The sequence below is a fragment of the Crocuta crocuta genome, unplaced genomic scaffold (assembly GCF_008692635.1).
Source record: "Crocuta crocuta isolate KB4526 unplaced genomic scaffold, BGI_CrCroc_1.0 scaffold658, whole genome shotgun sequence".
Classification (NCBI taxonomy): Eukaryota; Metazoa; Chordata; class Mammalia; order Carnivora; family Hyaenidae; genus Crocuta; species Crocuta crocuta.
The window spans coordinates 139584-160463 of NW_027530509.1; the positions used below are offsets into that span (position 1 = coordinate 139584).

Below are 20880 nucleotides of genomic sequence, written 5' to 3' on the forward strand. Positions count from 1 at the left end.
GAATATAGCAGGCTCTCTGCTCTCTGGGACCAGTCAGCTTCCCTGTGCATGCTGGGGTAAAGATTACGTTTGTGTGTTCCCGTTTACCTTGAACACTGCACTCGATTATAGGTGAAGGGTCCCATGCTGGAGAAAGAATAGCAATTACATTATAGAAAATCTTGCTGCCTGTGTGAAGAGGTGCAGAGGAACAGGCTGGCAGGGAAAAAAGCATTATAACAATCGGGAAATTTTTTTTTTTAATTATCGTGAATAAAATCCTGCAGGAAATTCTGCCTTGAGCCTTTTTGTCAGATGTCATAGCATTCTTTTTGATTTCATTCAACAACCAAAGGTAAATCTGAGCACCATCCTACACACGTACAGTTTAGATTCCTTTTGAGTGGCATAATCCGGTGATTGCTCTTGCATGGTGTGAGACGCATGGAATGCGGTGAATTTTCAGCAGATCCAAAGTATGGATTCATCACCCCAAACTAGTCCTCTTCTCCCGCTCATTCCTGCAAATCAATATTATTATTATATTTTTTAACATGTCAAGTTATAAATATTTCCAGGGATTTTCCCTACAAGTCGTAAGCAGAAATGAAAGGGATCTGAGAAGAAGAAGAAGGAAATAGTGAAGGCATAAAGATTAATTTTCAGCTAAAATGAGCCCCACTCAATTCCCTTTGGGTTAGAAATTGCTTTTATTCTCTGGGAGTGCTTGCAACTGTTTGAACTTTGCTGATTTTTTCCCCCCTTAGATTCTCATCTCAGTGACCTGGATAGTGTACAAAGCGTTCAGCAAGTTGTTCATTAGGTAGGAGGAAGTCACTGATTTACCCTCCCTACTTTCCCAACTACCAAGCAAATCCACTTAGAGGTAAGACTCCAGAAATCCCTCTGCATGAGTGACCAGCAGTTAGACAATGTGGCTTCTGGGACAGGGTAATGTCAGTAGCTAAGGGTCTAAGCTTTGCTAATGCTTTGCATAAGTCATTTCAACTATCAGTCTTGCTTTCTCTTAGTGGCCAGGTGAGGAAAAAAGCAGTGATTAAAATGTACTCTGGGGCATATTTGTAAACCATTTTAAGGCTCTCCTAATGGGATTTTTTTTCCCTACAGAGGGCAAAATACTTAATTACATTAACTACCTTTAATGCAATACCGAGGGTGAAATTTTCATATACATAAAAAACTTTTATGTACATGTATTTAAAGAGGCCTTGCTGTGTTGAAAGAGAAAATGTATATATAATATGCATGGCATATATTATTTGATACTGGTTGAAGCTTCCCTTAAAAAATAGTATCTTAAATTTATTTATTAAAAAAAAATTTTTAATGTTTATTTTTGAGAGACAGACAGAGACAGAGTGTGAGCAGGGCACGGACAGAGAGAGGGAGACACAGAATCGGAAGCAGGCTCCAGTCTCTGAGCTGTCAGCACAGAGCCCGATGTGGGGCTCAAACTCATGAACCATTGAGATCATGACCTGAGCTGAAGCCAGATGCTTAACCGACTGAGCCACCTAGGCGCTCCTTAAATTTATTTTTTAAAAAGTAAGTCTATTTAGAAAGGGCATAAAGATTTATTGAGGTGGAAGGTATTTTGTAACAAAAGTGTGACTTGGTGTAGAATGTATAACTTAATTCGAACAAAGGTCTAGGAAGGACTTTACAGCCATCAGTTTCAGTGGCTTAAAATACATTTGCTATAGTCAGTGTGTTTGTTTTTCCTTTAAGTGATCATGAAGTGAAATGAATGAGTGCCTGCTGCCTGGCACTGGAATGAAAATTTACTTCTTTTGAGCTATGAGAGTTTTGCTAGGATTTAATTTCTATGTAAAGTGGAAGGTTAGAATGTATTCACCTCTAGTTTTTCTTGTCCAGCTATAAGATTCTATTAGTATCTCTTTTCTAGGAATGATTTCTAGGGCATTCTCACAGAAAATTTTGGGGCAAAAATCGACTCTCATTTCGTACCTTTTGAAGACTTGATTGAACCTACCCATAAGTCAGAATTCATCGCTGCTGCTGCTTCTGGGTCCTCAGCTGCTCCTTACGCACAAGCGCCTGTCACTCTGCTCTGAATTACTGTCATTTACTTGCAGATTTATTTCCTCTATCAGGTTATAAGCTACTTGAAGGCCAAACTTTGTGTCTTATTCATTTAAGCATACCGTTCCTCCAAGTATTTACAGTAGCGGAATACTCCCTAAAAGCAGAGTCGAAAAGGCAAGAACCTCGCACATAGCGGGTTTCTTTTGCTCAATGACCATTGGGTGTAACTCAAAAGTTGCAACTCAGCTTCACAGAGCTGGACATAACTCAGTAGCAGTTTCCTTCCTCTCTCCAGCCCATGACACACAGACCAGCCCGCGTCCTGGCGGGATGATGTCTTATCCATTTTCTCGGCACCTCATGAGTGCCAGGTACACCATTATCATCGTTAACACGTGTAGTTCTCACTGCATTCCTAGTGCTTTACAAGTACTAACTGGAACTCTCACCCCACGTGTTACTCTTTCTTCATTTTACAGTTGAGGAAACTGAGGCACAGAATGTGACAATATTCAACACCAAATAGTCTAGGGTCAGAGGCCACCTTTCTAGATCATAGTTCTTCCCATATGGAGCCGTGTGATTCTTTGGAAACAAAATGAAATCTAAGGGTCATTTCCTGAGCAGTTGACCATTCTTCAGGATTCCTAATCCTTTTTTGATGTATCTTTCAGTTGCTAATCAAATAGAAGAGCTCAGAGCCTGTTTTGCCTAGAAGGCAAAACGTTATTAAAATAGTGGTGTTCAAAGGCTCTAAACCCACCTAGCTCTCAGAGTTCATTTTCCCTTGATTCAGCCTTGGTGAAAAACAGAGTGCAAGGCTGACCCAGCGATAACCCCATTAGGGAGTTTCTTTTGGTGCAAACAACAATTTAAGCAAATACGCCTTTTTGTTTTTTTCTAGTGCTCTTTGTTTTGGCGGTAAAATCCAAGTGGGGCTTCGTGTGGAATAGCAAAGAGCCAAAGACAAGGGGACTTTTCATTATATGCAGAAATGCAACGGAATGCTTTTTATGCCCATCAAAGTAGTTATGGTTTATCTGCATGCCTAAGGAATAGGAGATCTTAAAAGAAGCCAAGGGTCCCTGCTCCTTCACCCCATGGAAGTTTCACGTCCTGTGTGCAGATTCAGGCAAGTGCTGTCACTCTCAAAGCCAGAGATCTGCCATTTCCTTTGCAGTTCAAGTACTCCAGCTACAGACGTTGTGCCTACTTTTAATCTGATTATTAGCAGCCAACTAAAGTAGTTAAATGTTTAAAAAGGGGGAAGACCCGATAATACGTAGGAGACTCTGAGTACTCTGTTGACACTTAAATATTGTAGCCAAGGACAACGCAGGAAGTCCTTTACTGCTATTAATCAGTAATCTAAAAGCTTTGTGTAGGTGTGCAAGTGTCTCTCCCTTGGCTAACATCTGAGAATTGATCGATGAAAAATCTGATAAAGGAACATTCTAAAAGTACACAGTGAAATCCAAATGATTGCCATCAATTACAGCTCACTCTGTGTCAGTCTCAAACCTGACATTTTAAAACATTTTTGTTATCACCTGCTTCAAAACGAGCAATGTACCTATGGTTAAAATTCTACCTTTCTTTCATCAAGACATTTGAGACCTAGAAGATCTAAACCTCTACTTCATACTGACTTTACTTCTGTAGTTTTTAAAAGAAAGATTCCATGCCCTCTGTATGCTCAATTTTTTCCTCAAAATCTTGTTCTGTAATCCTGACCCATGAAAAGTACTGCCATCTGCTGGCCATTGGTCTTTAATTCTGTAGGAACAGTTTGGGGTCCTTGGGGAAAGGGCTGTGAAAAAGCACACGCCAACCCAAGTAGGTTACATTTGTGACCTTCAAACTGATCTTTAAATTATAACACTTCTGTGTGTATCTGTGTGTGTCTCTCTCATACAAAGTCAATACAATAAGCGTTAGACAATATTGACTTGCAAGGTTAAGAAAAAGGGTTAAGTGTTGCTGCCCCCTGCTGTTCAAGTTTCTTAGCATTTCTGAGCTTTCATTCTTGATAAAACTAAAAACAAAATTTGTTTGTTCTTCCTTTTATTTGTTCATATGGTTGTTCACTCAGTTATTTATTCAATGAATGAATGTAATCCATACATTGCGCCTATGAACCAGGCTGTGCAAGGTGCCTGGGATACAAACCTGACCAATGAGACAAAGAAAGAAAAATGAAAATTTCCAAGGTAAAATGACATAAAAGTTTGTTTTAAAATGTCCCTAGAGGGCTGTCTGGGTGGCTCAGTCGGTTAAGCGTCTGACTCTTGATTTTACTCAGGACATGATCTCACGGTTTGTGGGTTTGACCCCTCTCCCTCCGCTTCGGGCTCTGGGTTGACTGTGCAGAGTCTGCTTGGGATTCTCTCTCTCCATCTCTCTCTCTCTGCCGCTCCCTTGCTTACAGTCACTCTTTCTTTCTCTCAAAATAAATAAGTAAACATAAAATAAAATAAGATAATGTCCCTGAAGTCCACAAATTCAGTTGTATGAAATCTGTGATGTTTGCCTTCATAGTAGTCCGAGGAAGAGAGGGGAAGAGAAAGGAAGGGGGTAGAAAGGAAGGCCAGGGAAGGAGAGGGAGGGGAGGAGGGAGTGGGGAGGACAGTGAACGGAGGGTAATCCAGCCCTGGCAGCACCAGGAGGACAACCACTTGCTTCATTTTTATTTTAAGTCCATTTTAAGCATAAAACTTTTTTAAATGTTTTTTTATTTTATTTTATTATTTTATTTTATTTTTCTTAAATAGTTTATTTTCAAGTTGGTTTCCAGTCTTTATTTATTTTTGAGACAGAGAGAGACAGAGCTTGAGTGGGGGAGGGGCAGAGAGAGAGGAGAGGGAGACACAAAATTCGAAGCAGGCTCCAGGCTCTTGAGCTGTCAGCACAGAGCCTGATGTGGGGCTCGAACGCATGAACTGTGAGATGGTGGCCTGAGCCGAAGTCAGACACTTAACTGACTGAGCCACCCAGGCGCCCCTAAAACTGCTTAATAAAAAGCTGGATGAGTTTAATGGAAGTATGTGTTTCTTTTGGAGCAAGATTGGTGTTTAATGTTTTGATTCAATTCTGGCCATTATTGTCAGATGTTCTAGAATAAAATATTGCATCTGGTATGAGACCTTCCGGGAAGCCTATGGACTTCTCAGCAACACCGTGCTTCCTTTCACTAACGTTTGCTCCATTTGGCCAAAAAGAGGTAGCTTCAGTTTGATCAGAAGCTACTTGAGTGATGGGCAATCACTTACTCTTCAGTTCAGCCCCTTGGAACCTATAGCAACACCACAAGAGTGCCATATCTCCGTGAAATATCATCCACTGGCTTGAAACGTGGCATCTCCCTCCTCCTTACCACCTCCCTCCCCACTTCACCTAGCTAACTAGGGGCTGGCTTTTAGGAGCCCCATCACATATTCACCACCTCTGGGAAGTTTTTCCTGATTCCTCCTGAGCTACCAATCTGATGAAGAACTCCTCTCTCCCATTTTCCCTCAGCACTATATAAATACATTTTCCACTTGCTCTGTGAAATGACTGTTTAATTATTAATAAGCTCCCCTACAACCTCACCCTCCTTCTCGATCGCTCTTTCCACCTCCTTGCCTTTATTCAAACCAATCAACCATTTCCCTCCACAACTTTCTCCCGGGGAGGCCAAATGTTCTGGCGTTCCCCATGTATCACGGGACTGCTATCAGCTGCCAATCCAGATTGGTTTGCTTCCTGATGTCTATAAAACTAATACTGTAGTGAGGTCTCTGACTAGCCTTGTGGCTCTCCCTTGCCAGCCCCTCCAGCACTTGGATCCTGGCTCACTGTCTGCCCCTTTCCCCAAGCTCTGTCGTAGACCCTGGAGATGCAGTATGAGCTCAGACAATGCACACAGACAATATCTTCTGTCCTATCTGATGACCTGATTCAGCTGTACACGTTTTGGAGCCTGCCATCACCTGGGGTTACTATTCTTCTAAAACCTTGAGCTTCAATATCTCCCTTCAGGACCTCCCCTCCTTCCGTCTTCCACACTCCTTCATCCTAACACCGCTGCACTGAGCCTAAAAAAGCAACCTTCAGTTCCTTTGACCATCACCCAGATCCTTCTTGGCCTCTGCTCCCTGGAAGGTGGGACACCCATGATTGATGATATAAACTCACCCCCCATTCCTTAAGACCTATCAAGTCATACAAATGAGGCCTACAAGGGAAAATTATACACCTTGTAGATTGGTACCATTTCAAATTTATGGTCCCTAATCTGGCATAGTCCCACAACCATGCCAAAAGTATGCCATTTATCTTCAAAGCCATTTTGCAACCTCATCTCTCATTTTGTTGAGAATATTAGGCCATCAGGAGTGATCTCCTGCAGGTTCACTACACCTTCTATTAAATTTATCTCAAGCCCCCATTCTTACTTCCTTTTTCCAGATCCATAGTCCCTCCTCTGATACAGGACAATGTTCTTCATCAGTACTTCTGAACCCATCCTTCGGGGAAACTCTGGGATCCNCTTTTTTAAATGTTTTTTTATTTTATTTTATTATTTTATTTTATTTTTCTTAAATAGTTTATTTTCAAGTTGGTTTCCAGTCTTTATTTATTTTTGAGACAGAGAGAGACAGAGCTTGAGTGGGGGAGGGGCAGAGAGAGAGGAGAGGGAGACACAAAATTCGAAGCAGGCTCCAGGCTCTTGAGCTGTCAGCACAGAGCCTGATGTGGGGCTCGAACGCATGAACTGTGAGATGGTGGCCTGAGCCGAAGTCAGACACTTAACTGACTGAGCCACCCAGGCGCCCCTAAAACTGCTTAATAAAAAGCTGGATGAGTTTAATGGAAGTATGTGTTTCTTTTGGAGCAAGATTGGTGTTTAATGTTTTGATTCAATTCTGGCCATTATTGTCAGATGTTCTAGAATAAAATATTGCATCTGGTATGAGACCTTCCGGGAAGCCTATGGACTTCTCAGCAACACCGTGCTTCCTTTCACTAACGTTTGCTCCATTTGGCCAAAAAGAGGTAGCTTCAGTTTGATCAGAAGCTACTTGAGTGATGGGCAATCACTTACTCTTCAGTTCAGCCCCTTGGAACCTATAGCAACACCACAAGAGTGCCATATCTCCGTGAAATATCATCCACTGGCTTGAAACGTGGCATCTCCCTCCTCCTTACCACCTCCCTCCCCACTTCACCTAGCTAACTAGGGGCTGGCTTTTAGGAGCCCCATCACATATTCACCACCTCTGGGAAGTTTTTCCTGATTCCTCCTGAGCTACCAATCTGATGAAGAACTCCTCTCTCCCATTTTCCCTCAGCACTATATAAATACATTTTCCACTTGCTCTGTGAAATGACTGTTTAATTATTAATAAGCTCCCCTACAACCTCACCCTCCTTCTCGATCGCTCTTTCCACCTCCTTGCCTTTATTCAAACCAATCAACCATTTCCCTCCACAACTTTCTCCCGGGGAGGCCAAATGTTCTGGCGTTCCCCATGTATCACGGGACTGCTATCAGCTGCCAATCCAGATTGGTTTGCTTCCTGATGTCTATAAAACTAATACTGTAGTGAGGTCTCTGACTAGCCTTGTGGCTCTCCCTTGCCAGCCCCTCCAGCACTTGGATCCTGGCTCACTGTCTGCCCCTTTCCCCAAGCTCTGTCGTAGACCCTGGAGATGCAGTATGAGCTCAGACAATGCACACAGACAATATCTTCTGTCCTATCTGATGACCTGATTCAGCTGTACACGTTTTGGAGCCTGCCATCACCTGGGGTTACTATTCTTCTAAAACCTTGAGCTTCAATATCTCCCTTCAGGACCTCCCCTCCTTCCGTCTTCCACACTCCTTCATCCTAACACCGCTGCACTGAGCCTAAAAAAGCAACCTTCAGTTCCTTTGACCATCACCCAGATCCTTCTTGGCCTCTGCTCCCTGGAAGGTGGGACACCCATGATTGATGATATAAACTCACCCCCCATTCCTTAAGACCTATCAAGTCATACAAATGAGGCCTACAAGGGAAAATTATACACCTTGTAGATTGGTACCATTTCAAATTTATGGTCCCTAATCTGGCATAGTCCCACAACCATGCCAAAAGTATGCCATTTATCTTCAAAGCCATTTTGCAACCTCATCTCTCATTTTGTTGAGAATATTAGGCCATCAGGAGTGATCTCCTGCAGGTTCACTACACCTTCTATTAAATTTATCTCAAGCCCCCATTCTTACTTCCTTTTTCCAGATCCATAGTCCCTCCTCTGATACAGGACAATGTTCTTCATCAGTACTTCTGAACCCATCCTTCGGGGAAACTCTGGGATCCTGTCCTATTAGCCATCTCTCTCTCTCAGTATCTTCCATTTCTCCGTCTACGTGAGAAGAGAAAACATATTCAAAAATCTTTCATCATAAAGGGAAAGGGGAGGAAAACCAACATTGACTTCCTATCCTCTTAGCATGTTTCAATGTTGCCTCATTTCCCATCCAAACTTCATATGGGAGGTGTCTGTTGTCTCTTCTCCTCACTTCCAGACCATTCCTTTTGCTCTACAGTCTAGTCAATTTCCAGCCTTGCTGGACTAATCAATGTGAGGGCTTTGTTTTTATGTTTAATATTCTGGAGTCACATGGAGTAGAGAGCTCAGTATGTATATAAAGAAGTGGTTAAAACTATTTAGTTTTAAAATTAATATTCAATTTATTAAGGCCACAAAATCAAAACAAGTTGTAAGTATTCTTTAAGTAATTACATTCAGTTTACAAATTGTATTATTCCATCTCTACATTGGGTACAATGAGAAATATCTTCACTTTTACACAGATGATTGTATTAAGTATTATTTGTATTTCTATGTTGAACAGAATAATTTTCCTGCGTTCTCTTTTGTAATTAGATTCAATTAAATATTTTAAATTTTTCAAAAATTTCACATATTTTATTTTATGTTGAAGCATTTCACATTTCTAACTGGACACATTTACAATACATATAAGCAAAGCATTTCCAAGAACTCAAATATTTTTTAAATGGAATTATGTATATGCTTATAGAATTACCTATATTACTCAGAAATATAGCAAATCAACTTTTTTGTTTTGGGTTTGGGTTTTTTTTTCCTCACAGCTTACTATCATCAGGCCAGAAAGGAAATGCAAAGATTTCAAAAAGCAACTGCTTTTATACTCAGATACTTCCCAACTTTATATATCCATCCCATCAGAAAAATTATTATGTATGTACCATGAATAGTTGCAAGAACCACTGAGCAATTTCTAATTTATAACCAGCTAATCACAAAGGCTCATATGGCATTCTTTTTTTTTTTTTAATGTTTATGTATTTTTGAGAGAGAGAGAGAGAGAGAGAGACAGAGTGTGAGCGAGAGAGGGGCAGAGAGAGAGGGAGACATAGAATCCGAAGCAGGTTCCAGGCTCTGAGCTGTCAGCACAGAGCCCAAGCGGGGATCAAACTCACAAACTGTAAGATCATGACCTGAGCTCAAGTCAGATGCTCAACCAACTGAGCCACCCAGGCACCCCTCATACGGCATTCTTTAAGTTTGTCCCAGGAAGAAAGTTGATCATGGCTAATTCCACTTGAGATTATTTCTTATGAAATCTGATTAGTTGATAAATGTTGCCAAAAATAGTATGGTCATTGTCACCACTGAAAAGTCTGGGCTCTTAACCAGTTTAATGCAACAGCCCCAGGGTGGTGCCAACACAAAGGGCAATCAACTGTCCTGACTGGAAAACCAAATATTTATGTAAAGCACTCTCAACATTTCTTGAAAACTGTGGAGTCTTGCCATTTGGATTGTAAATTACCACATTTAAAGTTAAACGATCAAGTGATTTGGTCACTAGTTTATTGCTTAGATCTGGGCATCTCAAACCTACAAAACCCTTCTCCTGGGAGCGAATAACACTAAGACAGACCCAGAAATTCACTTGATGCTCCTTTCCTCTGATCATGACTGTCCTTCCCAAGTCCTACTTATGAAGCTCCCCATCCCTGTATTGCAAATTCACTAGTCTGAAGTATGTCACTTTATAAAAAAGTTAAGAAGCCTCAGAGAACATTCAGGTTTTTCAAGTAGGTAGGAAGTAAGATTTTGCCATTTTAGGAAGATACACTAAGGAATTTGTTCAAAGTTGAAAATCCTAGCCCCATCTTCATACATGTATATATCTAAACACATATATGTATATATGCATATACATACATCATACATATACATGTATGCACATAGATATCATATATATGTATATTGTCATATATATGTATATGTACATCTTGTTATGTCCCAATGTCTCATCCTGGTAGAAAATGGAAATCAACCTGACATACCTTAACCCTGAGTTTTCCTCTTTATAAAGTGGGAACAATAATTTCTATCTTATAGATTGTTAAATATAATTGACATATAACTGTAATATAATTGACATGTAGATATTATTTCAATAAATGTCCTTTCAGATAGTGAGTTTTCTTTCTAGTTCAAGTTAGAAAATATAGCTGACTATTTCTGTAGAATCAGGATATAAAATTGGGGTTTAATATTTTTTTAATGTTTTATTTATTTCTGAGAGAGAGAGAGAGCGTGAGCAGGGGAGGGTCAGAGAGAGAGGGAGATGCAGAATCTGCAGGAGACTCCAGGCTCTGAGCTGGCTGTCAGCACAGAGCCTGACATGGGGCGCGAACCCACAAACCATGAGATCCTGACCTGAGCTGAAGTTGGACGCTTAACCGACTGAGCCACCCAGTCTCCCTTAAAATTAGGGTTTAGAAGGAAAGTATTTATACATGTATCTACTTAATATGTTTTTAATTCAGAATATGGATCAAGCCAAAACACTTGAAATGTGAATGGCTAATAATATATTTTTTAAAAAGCTCAAATTTATGAGGAGTTAAATAAATACAAATTAACCACAAAATGGATTTATATTTACAAATATAATGCTTATTATTGGTGAGTGTGTGGGAAACAATTTCATTTTCTAACCAGCAGTGCAAGGTGGCAACAGCTTTCTATAAGATAATTTGACTCTATTGAGTGCTTGCAAAATGTTCATTTCTTTTGATTCTCCAGCCACACTCCTAGAAATTTATCCTTAGGAAAAAATAATATTTAAACAAATATTTATAGGGGCACCTGAGTGACTGAGTTGGTTAAGCATCCTACTCTTGATTTGGGCTCAGGTCATAATCTCATGGTTCCTGAGTTCGAGCTCCATATCAGGCTCCATACTGAAAGTGCAGAGCCTGTGCGAGACTCTCCCTCTCCCTCTCTCTCTCTGCCCATCCCTGCTCTCACTCTCTCAGTCTCTCTCAAAATAAATAAATAAGCTTAAAAAACAATTTAAAACAAATATTTATATAAATATAAAATATTTTATAAATATAAAATACAAATAACGTATTAAAGGAAATACTGAATGATTAAATGACTATGCAAAAATACCTTCTACAATCTGATATTGTACAAAAATTTATAATGAAGTTATCTTTGTCTTTTAGCATAAAATTGATTGTACATTAAATTAGAATTATAAGGGTAATCTGTGAAATTCTATGCATTTTATATACTTTACAAAGTTTAAATAAGAAATACAGTGATTTACCTGAAACTTAACATGAAGATATTAATACTCTGTTTACCTTATTTCACTTCTATATTTAATCCAAAACTTTCCCCAGCCTGCATGGCGTGCACTTAGGGATATCATAAAACTTATTTTCTAAACTGGGACACTTTTGGGGCACCTGGATGGCTCAGTCGGTTAAGTGTCTGATTTTGGCTCAGGTCATGATCTCACACAGTTCATGGGTTTGAGCCCTGCGTTGAGCTCTGTGCTGACAGACCAGAGCCTGGAGCCTGCTTCAGATTCTGTGTCTCCCTCTCTCTCTACTCCTCCCCCTCCTCATGCTCTGTGTCTTTCTCTGTCTCTCAAAAATAAATGAATATAAATAAATAAATGAATGAATAAATAAATAAATAAATAAATAAATAAATAAATAAAACTGGGACACTTTCGGGAGGGAAAGTGGTAATAATACCAGTAATTAAAATGTGTTAATTGATGTATATCAGAGGCACTAAGATTGTCACAAGCAAACCAGGTCTCCCCATATTTATCTACGTATAGGTCATAGGACCTGAGCACTACCTGCTTTCTAAGTGGTTCTATCAGTGCTACAAGTAGACCCACAAGGTCTTCTTACAATTGCTGCATAAATCAGGAGCTTCAAGTTAAAAAAAGGTTTTTTAACGTTTATTTATTTTTGAGGGACAGAGAGAGACAGGGCATGAGCAGGGGAGGGGTAGCAAGAGAGAGGGAGACATAGAATCCAAAGCAGGCTCCAGGCNCAGTTCATGGGTTTGAGCCCTGCGTTGAGCTCTGTGCTGACAGACCAGAGCCTGGAGCCTGCTTCAGATTCTGTGTCTCCCTCTCTCTCTACTCCTCCCCCTCCTCATGCTCTGTGTCTTTCTCTGTCTCTCAAAAATAAATGAATATAAATAAATAAATGAATGAATAAATAAATAAATAAATAAATAAATAAATAAATAAAACTGGGACACTTTCGGGAGGGAAAGTGGTAATAATACCAGTAATTAAAATGTGTTAATTGATGTATATCAGAGGCACTAAGATTGTCACAAGCAAACCAGGTCTCCCCATATTTATCTACGTATAGGTCATAGGACCTGAGCACTACCTGCTTTCTAAGTGGTTCTATCAGTGCTACAAGTAGACCCACAAGGTCTTCTTACAATTGCTGCATAAATCAGGAGCTTCAAGTTAAAAAAAGGTTTTTTAACGTTTATTTATTTTTGAGGGACAGAGAGAGACAGGGCATGAGCAGGGGAGGGGTAGCAAGAGAGAGGGAGACATAGAATCCAAAGCAGGCTCCAGGCTCTGAGCTGTCAGCACAGAGGCTGATGAGGGACTCAAACCCATGACCGTGAGATCATGACTTGAGCTGAAGTCAGATGCTTACCTGACTGAGCCACCCAGGCACCCCCAGGAGCTTCAGATTTATATACTTCATAGTGATTTTGTAATTTATACCTACCTAGTTCTTACTTAATTCTTTCTTACTTCCTTTTATTGTTTGGTTTGGGTAGGCCAAGTTTTCTACCACCACCAATATGGATTCCTTTTAATGTTTCCAACAAGCCACAACTCTATACAGTTATTTTAATATCATCTCATTGGCTTTTCCTTCTTTTTCTTTTTTTGTTGGCTTTGATCTGAAACCACAAATTTTTGCTCATGCTAAGAATAAAGGCTACCAACAACTTCTTAATAATCAAATAATCAAATATAGTCAATAACTTTCATTCTTAACATACTGGACCACATGGTAGTTAGTTATCTGAACTACTCTCTGGAGCAACTTCAGTCCCCTTCATCCTCACCCTCATTCTCACCCTCACCCTCACACACACACACACACACATGCACACACACATGCACACACCTCACTTCCATAATTTCTTGGCTCATCCCTTAAGATTCAACTCAAATATCACTTTCTCTAGGAAGACGAGGAAATTTGCCCTGCTCTGTGCTTTCCCAGGGCTGAGTAGGCAATCTCAGACCTCACCCTTACTACACCGTTTCATCATCTCTGATTCCATTCATCAGATTGAGAGTTCCTTAAGGGCTGAGAGTATATGTATCACACATCTTTCTATCTTCAGAACTTAGCTAAAGACCAGCACAAGGTGGGAAGGCGAACGTAGTAATCAAGAGTTCAGACCTGGAAGTTACAACAGATCTAGGACTGAATCCCTAGTTATATGAATTTGAGGAGATCTCACTTAACAATAATTGTAAGTCCCATCCTTGTGGTTTCTCTCACATTCCATCTAGAGTTTTTTTATGTTAGTTTGCTTTAACTTTGTACAATTCACACCCCTTGATGACGTAATGTTTTAAATTGCTCTTGGACATTTACAACTTAACGGGAATAATAGATTTGACTGACTTTTTGACGGGGTGGGGGAGACCTGAAGGACCCAAACAGACAAGGAAGCTATTGAAAGAGGCAGATTAGCAGAAAGAAAGGGGTCAGTGTAAGCCAATGTCTCTTGATCTCCTCATCTGTAAAATGGAGATTAGAACAGCATGTGAGGGTAAAATGAAGACTATATGGTTATTAATAAATATTAACTAAGTGTATTGTTGCTCTTGAAGATACTCAGAAGACAAAAATGACCTCATTCCCAATTTATTTTTAAGAGTTTATTTCCAGGTAACACATGGATTTAGCAGTGAAAGTAAGAAATGCTATTAGAGTGATTTCCTGTATTGTAATTTTTCTCCACTGCCCATAGATGTGCTTTAAGAAGAGCAGAAATCACTCAAGGACCCATCTTATGAGCCTCTCATTGCCTTAGTTTGGGCTGCTATAGCAAAATACCATGGAACTCCTCACAGTTCTGAAGGCTGGGAAGTCCAGGATGAAGGTACTGACAAATTCAATGCCTTGTGGCGCCTTGCTTCCTAGTTTATTGATGGCCATCCTCTCATTGTGTCCTCGAATGACAGAGGGGCTGGGGAACTCTCTGGTGTCTCTTCTATAAAAGTACTAATCCCATTCATGAGGACTCCAACCTTGTGACCTGATCACCTTCCAGAGACCTCACTTCTCAATACGGTCAACACCGGGGGTTAGGATTTCAACACACAATTTTGGAAGGACACAAACATTCAGTGCATAATACTTGTCATAGTCCAGATTATGATATACCGAACAGAACAGGTAATGATGCAACTGTAATATTTAAATATCTGAGCACTTATAACTTTCCGCTCCTTTTCTCCACAGAGCACAGAAAGGCCCAGGTCTCTTTCGAACAAGATAGAACATTCTATCCGTCACCCAGGGAGGTGTACAGGGTTTAGGGCTTCATTTTGCAGTTTGCTTATTCTATAATAGAAATAAGGATATCTGCCTCACAGGATGTGAGGATCCCGGGATTCTGGGATTTCCAGATAGACGGCCATTCTGTTAACCAGAACATGTTTTTGATAAGCAGCATAGATCTTCTAGGGTCAGAGGAAAACTAGACATGATTTTTCTTCAATAAATCCACATTACATGCAACTTAAGTCATCTTCAGTAGGGTCTCCAGAAAGGAGAAGATAGATACAGTTTGAAGTGAACGTTGAAGAAGAGAGAAAATGACTTTGATTGGAAGCTATTTCTGGGGTCAAATGGCCTTGGAATTGAAGGAAAAGATGGAGAAAACCGAACGAGTAGAACTTGAATGGATTGAAACAAGACACTTTAAATTGTCAAGGAATGGCCAGCTATCTTGGACACCAAGTTCAAAATAGAGTAGCGGAATTGACCTTGCTGATCTGATTTCAAAGCATGTGGTTCTTCCTTGATCCAGAAATACAGATGCCAGGTTATGTTTTATTACTGGACACTCCACTTTTAATAAAGGTCATTATTAAGGATTGCCACCTAAAATGTGTTGTACATATTTTTTGAGGAAGTTAACTTATAATTCTTTCTACAAAGTGCCCTGCAATAAATGCTTTATAAAAATTCGTTTTAAATAATATTTTCCTTATAAAGCAAAACTTGAGATAACTCAACAAACTTTTAAATGAGTACTCCAAATGAATGCAAAGCTATTTGTTCTCTATGTTAGTCTCTGAAATAATTAAAACTATTAAAAATATGTAAAGGCATCATTTAAAAAATAATAATATTTTCTTCTTTTGTGAGACATTACTCTGCTTTGTTTTCCTTTTTGTTTTCTTAAAATTTTAGTCTAAGTAATAATTACTGACCTGTAAGGCAGGTATGAGGAATGTAGAAAGGTCAAATTAAGTAAGCTTTCAAAATAAATTCAAAATAAATTCAAGTCTCTAGTACTAAAATGTTAATGTTAAATGGCATTGTGGCCTACACTGTATGGTATCAGAGAGAAGTCACAGAGCTGTCTTTTTTAAAAGTAATAAAATAATTTAATTCATTTAATTATTTCCCACAATCAGGAGTGTTAAAGAACTTGAATTATAGATAAATATTTTATTACCATACAAAATAATGTTAAATTTTTTTTATGGCATATTATCTTAAGGCTGGCTTGATACATATTTGCATATCTTTTACATCTTATCCTAATAAACACCAGCCACTATTCCCTTCTGAGTACATTATTTGCCCTCATGATAGGGGAAAGAGAAGTTAATTACTACGAATACTGCCTAGGGAAAAATTTCTCTGAACACACTTTTGTTAAGGTTTGTTGAGTCTATTGGGATTATTATTTTTTTAATGACCACACTGTGTACAATGATGACATTAAAGTTTCTGAACCTGAATCTATACCAGTTCAGACACATCTGGGAATTTTTGTGCCTGCATGGGTTTGCCTAGCTGGAAATCTGAAGGAGCAACAATTGTTAAAATTTATTATTATGACTATAGATTTTCTTATTGTCCTCTTAAGATATTTTGTTGACTATGTTTTGTTGAGCTACATCCAGGGTGGCTCCTCTGAGCTTCCAATGCCAAACTGTAATTCACTGATAAAAGTAGTGGCTGTGGGGTGCCTGGGTGGCTCAGTCGGTTAAGCATCCCACTTCAGCTCAGGTAATGATCTCACGGTTCGTGGGTTCGAGCCCCATGTCCAGCTCTGTGCTGACAGCTAGCTCAGAGCCTATCTTTGGATTCTGTGTCTCCTTCTTCCTCTGGCCCTCCCCTGCTCATGCTGTCTCTATCTCTCTCTCAAAAATAAATAAAAAATATTAAAAAATTAAAAAAAAGTAGGGGCCGAAACAAAACATTCCCACCCATGGTGTCTGTGACACCAGAATACTGAAAAAAGATCTGAGTCGCAAGAAATTGGAGCTCTGGAAGGGCACTCTCAGGTTATTTAGAATTTTAATTATGGCACAAATTTCTAAAAGGTGGTGAGGAATTATGTGAAGTTCCTTCAGCTGTGACAACTTGATAGCTTTTAACATGCCCACTTGAGGACGGGTTACCAACCAGCTTGGGTCTCTTCTGGGGTACCCATGCAGCACCAACACACTGGTTAGGAGCAGGAGATGTGCCCATTCACTGGGAAAGCTGATTTGGGTGACTGAGATGATATATTTCACACATATGTGTGAAATTCCCTCTTGAAATATTTGATGACCCTGAAATGACTTGAAGTCTTCAAAATGTCATACAGGCATATTTAGAGACACAAATTATTAGAGATTCTCCCCCTATAAAGGGACTGTGGGACACTGAAGAACCATCATTGCTCAAGATGCCATATCGACAGTTTAGCAACACCATCTCAGTATGTTGTTAGCTAGGAGCTGGAAGTTAGGGAGGTCTGTATGAAGAATTACCTGAAAAAAAGAAGCCAGTGAAATGCCTGTACAGTGTCATAATCAGAATTGCTGTAAGGTGGCCTGGGTGCTTCTTTAGAATTGTCTTGGAAAAAAAACAAAGGTACAGGTGACCAGAGAGAATTTATAGGGCAAGAACAGAAGGATAGAGCAAGATGTGACTTTAACAGACAGACTCTTGAGAGACCTCTATAGATTCCCCATACCAATCAAAAAGAGAGACCACGGGGTGCATGGGTGGCTCAGTTGGTTAAGCGTCCGCCTTCGGCTCAGGTCATGATTTCATGGTCTGTGAGTTCAGGCCCTGAGTCGGGGTCCGTGCTGACTGCTCGGAGCCTGAGGCCTGCTTTGGATTCTGTGTCTCCTCCTCTCTCTGCCCCTCCCCCACTTGTGCTCGGTCTCTCTCAAAAATAAATGTTAAAAAAATTAAAAAAAAAAAAAAAGAGAGAGAGAGAGACCACTATTACAAACTTTGTCCTCCGTTAATTTTGGGGCTTATTAAGAAAAACAATTATCTAAAACTTGGAAATAAGCCAAAAAAGGTTACTGTCTGTCTTTTCAAAAGCACATTAAGGCATTATCCAACAAGTCTCCCCAAGGGTCATCTGCTTCTGGGGGTGAATGGCAAACAATGGCCCTCACCCTTCGCCAAACTAGCTCTCTACCTGTTTTTACAAAGATTCAAACTAAGAATGGTTTTTCCAATCTTAAGTAGAAGGGAAAAAATCTAAAGAAAAGCGGTAATTTGTCATATGTAAACACTATATAAAATTCAAATTTTAGTATCCATAAAGTTGTACTGTAATATAGCCATGCTCACTCAATTAGACATTGTCTACATTTTCAAGCTTCACATGCTTCGTGATTTTTGCCTCTTAATAGGCAAGGTTTGCAGACCTTACCTAAGGGCTGTAACTTTGCTTTACTGTTTCTTATTGATAAGTGTTCAGACTCGGGTGGTAGATATCTTCTTTGTTATGGTTGATAAGTTACATTTTTTGGTGGGTGGGGGGGCAAAGCTGCAAATGGTATTGTTGGTAGGTAAGAATTCCCCAAAGGCTACAGTTTTAATGTTCTGCAAAAACAGTTTTGTATCTAATTTTGCTATCTTCTAACATATGATTTTCTGCTGTTTCAGCTTCTTACTAACCTTCTTTGAATCAGCTTTGCCTCTCTGCTGGTTCCTTTACTAATGAGCTAAGTATGTCTCTGACACAGGCGGACTATATATTCATTTGAATATTGTCTTTAACTTTCTGAAAATTTATTTTGACACATTCTTCTAAAATTGGATTTTTATTAAGAGAACTCTGTAGTAGCCATTGTGAGTTCAAATCATCTAAAGTTTGCTATCCTATGCTTCTCAGTATTTGCATGCTTTTTTCTCATAATGCGTTGTGATAGAAATTACTACAGTCCCCCTGGGAGGTGGGTCCATACGCGCGCGCGCGCGCGCACACACACACACACACACACACACACACACACAGTGCCTGACAATCAGCTGGTGGGAGGAAAGTGACTGGTTTCCTCCAGGAGGTTAGAAAATTGCTTACATTTGGTCTAGAATTCCTAATTTCTTCCTATTGATGGCTTGTGAATTACATCACTGGAAAACCAGACCAGATTTGGGACAGATTTCCCTTCACAGACATCACACGTTCAAGAGCACACGTTTGAGCCCTGACCTGCGAGTTACAGTAGACAAATCCAGAAGTCCAGTTTAACCCCTTCCAAGTTTCCAACTCCTTCTCGGAGAAGTCTTCTAATGTCTACAGGATCTATCCTATCCATAGGGTCTAACTTTTGGCAGAGAGGCAGCACAGAACAGAAACTGGACTTGCTGGTCACATCAAAGGGCATAAATTGGTCAAGATCCCCTGATTACAAAGCAACCATACCCAGAGTATCTTCCCACAAGGGTTCCTTTCTGATCACTGGGCTTCCTGCTCCGCAGTCGCAGCACATAACTCGCCAGAAAACTATATCCTCGAGGACTCCCAGCCTTCTGCCTTTTCAAAGGAACACCCCCATCTTCTACTTTTATTCTTTAGTCATTTCATTGTGTAACTTAAACAAACAGGAAACCTTTACATTGTAAGAAAGGGTAGACCTAGAGCCAAAAGTAACAAGAGAGCGCAAGTCAACTATTTCAGTAAACAGTTTATATGGGCCACACCCACAAAGTGATATTTTAAATGAAATTGTACTTGTGTCTTGTTTCAGCGTTTGCTGCTGTAGGGAAAGCGGAAAGTATATTCTTCCACAGCCATCCTCCTGACCCCCAGGGTAACGCGCAGTAGTTTTGTATCTCAGAACATTACTGCCACCCAGCATTTGGTTTAGGAGAGTTTAATCCATCAAGGGAGGTTAAACTAGATTATCCCAGCAGGGAAGGGGTGAGGACTTTGAGAGGAAGGGATTATCCCAGCGGAGGGCTTGTGCTCTGCGCTGGGGATGGCTGGGGGGTGGGGTGCAGCCGGGAGACGCGGGAATGACCAGTCGGTGTTGACCGATGAAGACCATGAGTCTGGATTCTGAATCTAGGTGTATTGGACCTTGGCCGGGGTGGGGGAGGTTAAANTTGGCAGTGTCTTATCCCCTCAAAATCCCGCCCCTCAAATTGAAAAGGAGTATCATATGCACATCAGAAAGGTTATCCGCTAGCAGATTACTGTGTATTTCCTTTCTGTCATCTCCGAATCTTGGGTCAACCTCATCCCTACTCCGTCCCCCAGGAATTAAGGGACAGGAGCAACCCCCGTGTTGGGTCGCGGGAGTAGGAAGAACAAAGCTTGGCAGCCGGGTGCTTGCAGCTGGGCGGTCTTTCTGCGAACATCCAGTTCCTCCAAAGGAGTCTCCTTCCCGCGAGAACTTCTGGAGCGCGGACCGGCCTGATTTTACCGAGGCCGAGACTGCGGCTACTAGTGGGCAGAGCGGGGAGCTCGTCGGGATCTAGAGAAAGGTAACAGCTGATTAAAGGGCAAAGGCACCGAGTCTGGGGCAGTGCAAGGGCTCAACTAACGGGCTCCATTATTGTCATAACCGTAAACCCGTTACTTAGAGCTGGGCGGAGAAACCAACCGCGGAGAACCGGAAAGGTCCGCCAAACGGGCCGGACGCGGGAACCGAATTGAGGAGGGGGGTGGCGGGGGCGATTCCCACACAGGCAGCCAATCCAGCTGTCCCGGGGAGGAAGAGGAGGAGCCAGGGCCTCCCCCGGGACTCCGCACTGCTCCGCGCCCTGCAGCCGCTACAACTTGCTCGGCAGTTGGGCCCAGCGCGTCCGCTACCGCAGCCGCCTCCCCGCGCAGCTATGGCCTCAGGCGCCACCCCCACGGCGGTGAAGGTGAGATGAGCCTTCTCGGAGGCTGCCGTCCGCGCTGATCCCGCCCGAGGGGACCGCGCCTCCGGGCCACGCGCGGGGCCTG

At 40.9% G+C, this 20880-nt stretch overlaps 1 protein-coding gene across 1 annotated transcript in view; it reads left to right on the top strand.

The window, feature by feature from the left end:
* Positions 1-20657: 20657 nt before the first annotated feature.
* The window catches only part of MTAP (methylthioadenosine phosphorylase), a 44546-nt gene continuing 44323 nt past the window's right edge, over positions 20658-20880 (top strand). The window contains exon 1 of the mRNA XM_077767061.1: positions 20658-20798. Coding sequence (XP_077623187.1) covers positions 20766-20798 — 33 coding nt within the window. The 5' untranslated portion in view covers positions 20658-20765. The remainder of the gene's footprint in view (positions 20799-20880) is intronic.